This window comes from Octopus bimaculoides, chromosome 4, assembly GCF_001194135.2.
Source record: "Octopus bimaculoides isolate UCB-OBI-ISO-001 chromosome 4, ASM119413v2, whole genome shotgun sequence".
Lineage (NCBI taxonomy): Eukaryota > Metazoa > Mollusca > Cephalopoda > Octopoda > Octopodidae > Octopus > Octopus bimaculoides.
The window spans coordinates 10,150,794-10,158,955 of NC_068984.1; the positions used below are offsets into that span (position 1 = coordinate 10,150,794).

At 38.3% G+C, this 8,162-nt stretch overlaps 1 protein-coding gene across 1 annotated transcript in view; it reads left to right on the plus strand.

The window, feature by feature from the left end:
- Window positions 1–1,587: 1,587 nt before the first annotated feature.
- Window positions 1,588–8,162, plus strand: part of LOC106875047 (succinate--CoA ligase [GDP-forming] subunit beta, mitochondrial) — a 64,827-nt gene continuing 58,252 nt past the window's right edge. Inside the window, exon 1 of the mRNA XM_014923008.2 lies at window positions 1,588–1,696. Within this exon, the coding sequence (XP_014778494.1) occupies window positions 1,640–1,696 (57 nt within the window). The 5' untranslated portion in view covers window positions 1,588–1,639. The remainder of the gene's footprint in view (window positions 1,697–8,162) is intronic.

An 8,162-nucleotide genomic window follows, 5' to 3' on the forward strand; every position in this document is an offset into this window, starting at 1 on the left:
AAGCAGACGTTAAACAATGATGATGATGATAATGATGATGTTTGTTTTTGATGGTGATTCTGTACTGATTGGTGTTCTTTCTTTGAGTGCAGATTAAGATGTTGGTAAGTGTTGCAGCTGTTCTGGCCCCAGATGTGAGAAATTGCATGCAGTGAAGAAAGACTAACGCTTTGGATGTTGCTCTTTTGTCCTCTCTGACAACAAAAATTCTGTTAAGAAGTTCGCTTTACAACTGTGTGATTTTGGGGGTTGGTCCTCCTGTTCAGCAACTTGAGCAAGTGTTTTCAGCTATACCTTTAGGCCGACCAATGCCATGCGAGTGGATTTGATAGACGGAAACTGTGTAGAAGCCTGCCATATATAACATGTATGTGTATCTTTCCCATACCACAGCTTGACAACTGGTGTTGGTTTATTTACGTCCCCGTAACTTAGCTGTTCGGTTAAAGACTACAATATAAATACAAGGCTTAAAAAATACAGGAGTCGATTTGCTTGGTTGAATTATTCAAGTCGGTGCCCCAGCATAGCCGCAATCCAATGACTGGAACAAGCAAAAAAACAGATAGATAAATGAATATTACTGCTAGGTTAATTCTCTCCATTGTGTTGCTTCCATGTCCCAGCTTATTTCATCTTTTCTCCCACCACGTGTGTATCTTCTCATCTTTTAGTATTTTCATTGTTTACATTTTATCGGCCTTTTTGTTGAATTCAAACTGTAGCCTTTCCGTCCTCTCTTTCTCATCAGCATTTCTCTCTCTCTCTCTCTGCTTAATACATCTCTTCCAACTCAGTTAATTTCTCCATGATTTTCACTTTCTTTCCCGTTCTCTCTCTCTCTCTCTTTCATTCATTTGTCTCTACGTTTTCTCCTTTCTTAAATTGTTTTTTTCTTAACCTTCCAACCCTTCCTTTCTCTCTTTCTCTCTCTCTCTCACTCACTCATTCGTTCTTCTCTTTCTCTACCCTTCTTTCTTCTAATGACTTTCCCTCTCATTCACTCACACATTTATTCCTTCTCTCTATCTCCCCTTCAAATCCTTTCCCGCTCCTTCACTGGTTCACTAAATCCCTGTCAATCTCGACTCTCCCCCTCTCATCTAATCCCTTACCCTTTCACTTTCTCTCTTTCTAAACAGTATCATTTTTATATCCCACTCCACCTAATCCCCTACAATTAATCCCTTCTTTACCCCTCCTCCTTAACTCCAATTCTCCCTTATTTTCACCGCTCTCATCCCATTCCTCTTTTCCTCGCCACCACTCATATATATCTCTTTCTCCTTTTTTTTATCACTTATCTACCTCTCTCCCTATCACTCTTACATATTTCTCTCCCTCTTTCTTTCACACTGACTTCTCTGCCTTTCATCGCTATCACTTATCTCTCTCTGTGTCTTACTATTACTTTATCACTCACCCCCTTCTCTCGCTACCTCTGTACCACTAATCTCCTCTCTCACTCTATCTCTTTATCCCTCTCTCACTCTATCTCCCTCTCTCACTCTATCTCTTTATCCCTCTCTCACTCTATCTCTTTATCCCCCTCTTTCACTCTATCTCTTTATCCCCCTCTCTCACTCTATCTCTTTATCTCTCTCTCTCTCTCTCTGTTGTGACATGTGAGATCTTTAAAATGGCGGCCGCGAGGAAAGTGCTTCAACATGTGTGTTGTCCGTTGCTGCGGAATCAGGTAAGGAATATCCAAAGACGTTAATGTTTCATGTTTTGCTTTTAATTACATCATTCCATCAAGCCATATTAATGTTATTATGTAAGCTAGCAGCAGAAATGCGCTGAAAACCCGTTTTTCTCTGCTTTCTCGTCTGCTGCTGTTACGTTCATTCAATTTCCACGTCCGAATGTGTCCCACCTGTAATCGAAGTCGACTCGCTTTGAAGTCTGCAAACTTCCTAATAATCACCGATTCCTATGTATCCGATCCTTTGTGTCAATGTACGAAATAATCTAAATTAAAAAAAAAAAAAATTAGACAACTTATGAGTCCTTTATATATACATACATTATATACACATCAGGGCAACTCAACACACCCTCGTATATAGATATACACACACACATATATATATATATATAAAGGTTATGTTCCGGCCAGCAAGTCTGGTGAGTTGCCGAAGGTGTGAAAGCAATGGTAACTTTCTGACCAGCCTTAACTAACACTACATTAAATATTATTACTGCTCGAAAAAACATTTTTTTAGCGTGCCTTTTAATTTTTTTTCGGACTTCTGAACAACTGATCGATATATATATATATATATAGTGTATATATATATATATATATAGTGTGTATATATATATATATATAGTGTTTATATATATATATATATATGTATATATATAGTGTATATATATATAGTGTATATATATATATATAGTGTATATATATATAGTGTATATATATATATATATAGTGTATATATATATATATGTATATATATATATGTGTGTGTGTGTGTGTGAAGTTATCTTGAGGCGGATTAGTTTTTATTTATCTACGCACAACTCCACTTTATCTTTGTTTTCGCGAAAAGTTTTTTCTTTCTTTCTGATAAAGATCATTTGGCCTTTATAATTTGAACATTGGTGAAGGTCATCCACAAATACCCGATACTTACATACGGGTAGAGGAAGAACTTCATTAGTACTTAAGACACGTGTTGTTTATTATTTTTACCCTCTGTGTCTATCGTCGTCTGGAATCGGGTGGAAATGAGACAGTGTGATGATAATTACATGGTGTAGATTGCTACTAGTCTCCGAGTCTTGTATATAAGTATTAAAGCTCATCTTAAGAAGCGAACTGGGAAGTTGTAACGTTCATGCCGTTACGAACATGATTATCAATAAATGAAGTTATATTAAACACCGTAGGTTGGTATTACTTAACTAATTTGTAAAATCCAGTTAATAGTAATTTTTACCTGTCGTTACAGGTAAACTAGGTAATTGAATAAGGGGGATTCGTAACGTTTTTTTATGTCCCTAACCCCTAGGGAATGTTTAATTAATTTTCACATCCTCTGTTTTTTTATTTTCTTCTAATAACTAATTAAATTATTATTTTAATTGAAACACATTCAATAGTATGAAATAGTAAAGTGCAGCAATCCTTCGGTATTGGTAGACAATGTCATTCACCCCACACAACCTTGCCTCACGACGTAAAGAGGCTAGGCTGAAACAAAAGGTGACTGACATCGTCTCCCTGCACTGGTGCCTGAAAGAATAAAGTTATTTTCAAGAGTTAGTTAATAATTTTGTTCTCTAAAACGATTTTAGTAAAGTTACTTAGTAATTTTGTTCTGAGCGATTTTAATAAAGTTAGGCCTACACTTTCCCCCTTATCGTCGCGCCCTTTGAAATGCCGTCTCGAAACCTCCGGTTGTGTAGGTACCGCAGATTGAGAATCTTTGCTCTGGGTGGTTGCTTGATAAGGTAGAAATATCAGTCAAATCTTCATAAAACACCCTACTGTCTTAAAAAAGGAGAGAGGCATACTGCATAATGCCACCCCTAGATACAATGTGACTTGTACAAATAAGTAAATGAACAATAATAATAGTAAAAAGCAATGTTAAATCTCTGAACGAGGTATAAAAACATCGTGATAATTGCGACTGCTATGTCTTTTAATATAGTTAACTAGATCAGGGTGACCCTAAGTTCAATAAGTAACAGAATACAAAAAGAGGAATAATCAAAGTCTATTTATACATCTCCACTAATATAATCTCTCTTAATTACACTGGATTCCACTTTAATATTAAATCCCCTCTTAATACCGTTCACTCTATTAAGACCCACCTACCAACACGTTTAATTATAGTAAATATTTACCAATTCTGTTGCTACGCGTAATTTATAATAAAGTCTAGCAGACGGTTTATAGTAATATCTCTTGTTAAATCTTTTTCTAAATAAATTTTCCAGCCCCTTCATTAAATCGTTATCCTTTTTTTTGTTTTCGTTTAGCTCTAATAAGAGTCGATAAGGTTATGATCTGAAGCGTTCCGTTCATGCCTATCCCATCTTTCGTAAATGTTGTTCGGTGCATCTTGCTTCCAACTTCCAAGACTGCAGGTTGTAATGTGAGCGAGTTTAGAATTGCCGTTCGTAGCAATTTGAACGACCACGTAGAGGATTTAGTTTGTAAACATCTTATCTTACATGTAACCTTTGACCCATAGAATTTGAAAGCTGATTCTCAAGCAAGCTTCTACTTTATCTAAACGAAAATACGAAAGCAAGAATGTGTTGTGATAGCGCAAAATTTGTCGACCCCCTTTTTTCTGTCTACCTTAGCAATAAAATCAAACACGATTCGTGGACATTACTATTCATGTTCCCTTAAGGATTTTGAGATTCAACTATTCATCTTCACGTGCTGTTTTTGAAGTCAGGGCGAAAATAACAACTCAAGGTTGTTTTCGTAATCTTACAAACATGTGATGATAGTGTGATGTGGCTGGTGTGTAACCTAATATAACATATCGAAGAAGGAATACACACCCTAATAGTTGATTGTTAATAGTCATTAATTTACTTTAGTGTGTTGTAATGTCCTTGAGAAAGTCACGTCACTTTTTTCTCATTTCACAGTTTTTCTCTTTCGTGCTCGCTCGACCCTCTAGACATAGCAGCTAAATTCTTTCCAATCACCGTCTACTATCTTAAAAAAGGAGGCAAACGACAGTATTGTCCTAGACAGGATGGGAACAGTTTTAACGACTTCGATCACAAGTCTTCAGAACCAGGATTGACCTAGGGTTAAACAACTTTTTTCCTTCCATAAGCGTGGGACTTCGTGTCTTTGTAAACAGCTACTTTTACTGCTGAGAAGAGGTAAATTTCGGAAAATCGGAGTTTGTGAAATTCGGTTTTGTCTTCCGGTTGGCATCAATCCAGCTATGTTGGTAATAATGTCTTTGAGAAAGGCATGAATATCATGAACTCTCATTTCGTGCTCTTCAAATTTAATAGTTGGGTCTCTTGTGATTTTTAATGAAACTTGCTTATGGAATAATTTGTTTTACTATACATTGCATTCATGGCTGTGTAGTTAAGAAGTTCACTTTGTAACCATGTGGTTTTGTGTTCAGTTCCATCGTGCAGCACCTTGGGCAAATGTCTTCTATAGCCCTGGGTTGAGCTATACCTTGTGAATAAATATGGCAGGTCGTGGAGGCGCAATGGCCCAGTGGTTAGGGCAGCGGACTCGCGGTTTCGATTCCCAGACCGGGCGTTGTGAGTGTTTATTGAGCGAAAACACCTTAAGCTCCACGAGGCTCCGGCAGGGGATGGTGGCGAACCCTGCTGTACTCTTTCACCACAACTTTCTCTCACTCTTTCTTCCTGTTTCTGTTGTGCCTGTAATTCAAAGGGTCAGCCTTGTCACACTGTGTTACGCTGAATATCCCCGAGGACTACATTAAGGGTACATGTGTCTGTGGAGTGCTCAGCCACTTGCACGTTAATTTCACGAGCAGGCTGTTCCATTGATCGGATCAACTGGAACCTTCAACGTCGTAAGCGATGGAGTGCCAACAACAACAAATATGGCAGGTAGAAACTGTGTAGAAGCCTGTCGTTTATATGTAAATGTATTTATGCTTGTTCCCCCACCCATTACATAACAATTAGGGGTCAAGAAAAAATATAAAATAAGTATCTGACTTTTAAAAAAATAAGTACTGGGGTTGATTTGATCAATTTAATCCTTCAAGCCAGTGCCCCAGCGTGGCCACGGTCCAATGGCTGAAGCAAGTAAAAGATAAAATACTTGTTGTAACTACTGAAAGCTGTACTCTAGTTTTAAACGATGTTGTATTCTATTAAGTATGATCTCAGAGATTTAAGATTTAACCTGTTAAGATGTGTTGCATCTCATGGCGTTAGTAAGAAATTGGCTTCGCTGTCGCATGGGTATGGGTTCAGTCCCACTGTGCAGCACCGTGGATAATTGTCTCCTACTATAGCATTGGCCCGACCAAAGCCTTGTGAGTTGATTTGGTAGATGGACACTGAAAGAAGTCTGTTGTATATAGATGTGTGTATATTGAGGCCTTTGGCGATATGCTGTGTTTGAGAAGACCCATCAAGCCAAGTGAAATCGTAGTTGTAGCTGATGCTGGTGACACATAACTGACATAGTGGGACTTCACTCATGAAAAATTTGTTAAAAACAATGTTATTGCAAAGATGTCTAGCGAGTAACTCTCCAAGTTTTATTGCCTACCTATATAGGCTCCATACGTCTCGCGTCTCTTAAAGCAGAGACTTTTTTTGTTAAGATAACACAGTTACTGCATGGACTGATAGAGCTCTTTCTGACTTAAACTCTATCAACTTGAATCTGTCCCAAAGTTCAGTTTTGCTCCATCCTTCTTCCTTCTATTGATCAATGATCTACTTGCTATCACCTCTGCCAATGCCCAATCCTATGGAGATGACACCCCCACTTCATTCCTCCCTAACCATCTGTTCCCATGTGTCAGCCACTTAGACACCTTATATCAAACCTCGGCAGACACTTCATATCAAACCTCGGCAAACTGAGACCTCAAAAACATTCCCCAGTGGGTCATATCAACTTTGTCTCCTTCAACTGGATAAAGACACAATTACTGCACAAATTAAGGAAGTACTCTTGTATTTCATCTCCCCTAATTCATAGTTGACACGTAACTAGGACTCTCAAATTGTTACAAATGTTGGGCCTCACAATGACAGATGATATTTCCAAGTATTCACTGATCCACGTTGCTAAAACTACTTCTCTAACATTGGTGTTTCTTCTTCTTTTTCGTTTAATGTCCGCTTTCCATGCTAGCATGGGTTGGACGATTTGACTGAGTACTGGTGAAACCAGATGGCTACACCAGGCTCCAATCTGATTTGGCAGAGTTTCTACAGCTGGATGCCCTTCCTAACGCCAACCACTCAGAGAGTGTAGTGGGTGCTTTTACGTGTCACCCGCACGAAGGCCAGTCAGGCGGTACTGCAGTTGTTAAATCTCTACACAACTCAAATGAGGCCCTCAATGAGTATTGTTCCCACAAATGAAATGATGGTGTTACTACCACACATATGAACATTCTGGACTGTATCTAAGAAAGGGCCATTCAACTGATTAATGGAGTCATTCACTAGCACAGTCACCACTATATTCCAGCTTCTGGCCCCCAAACATACTCTTTACTGCTTTTCTACAGACATTTCAGGGACCTTTGCTTTTGGAGCTGGCTAATCTCATACTCTCTCCATCCATGCTCACCTGTCTCTCATCACTTCTTATCACTCGTATTATCCCTTCTCTTGATCTTTCCCATCCAGATTATCCTATCTCTGGGTTCTCTCTTTCATCATATTTTTTGCAACAGGTTCAACCCACCGTTAATGAAAAGAACTGTTAATCTCATTATTAGTCTTGGAGGGCTTGTGAAGGCACAGATCTTTCTTACAAATTAAACCATTAAAAAAAAATATACTAGATTCATTTGTGACTGTCAAGATAGATTCACCTTCAAATATTTGTCTGATTTAATCAATGATAAGACAACACTGTGTGGTGGAGGCTATTTCAGATATTATCTGAAGTGAGGAGTTGTCTGTGCTTGTCAAGTGAAGGTTGATACAAAGTACAATTATGTTGACAAAACAAGATAACAGTGAAACTAATGAAGGAATCAATTTTAGTGTTAAAAAAAAATCACCTTGAATCTGATACCAACCAACCTCAAACTATTCTGGGTTTTCTGATAAGGACTTTTAAATTAAACCTTGCATCGAAATCTTATACTCTTTTACTTGTTTCAGTCATTTGACTGTGGCCATGCTGGAGCACCGCCTTTAGTCGAGCAAACTAACCCCAGAACTTATTCTTTGTAAGCCTGGTACTTACTCTATCTGTCTCTTTTCCCGAACCGCTAAATTACAGGGACGTAAACACACCAACATCGGTTGTCAAGCGATGTTGGGGGAACAAACACAGACACACAAACATACATATATATATATATATACATATATATGATGGGTTTCCTTCAGTTTCCGTCTACCAAATTCACTCACAAGGCTTTGGTTGGCCCGAGGCTATAGTAGAAGACACTTGCCCAAGGTGGCACGCAATGGGACTG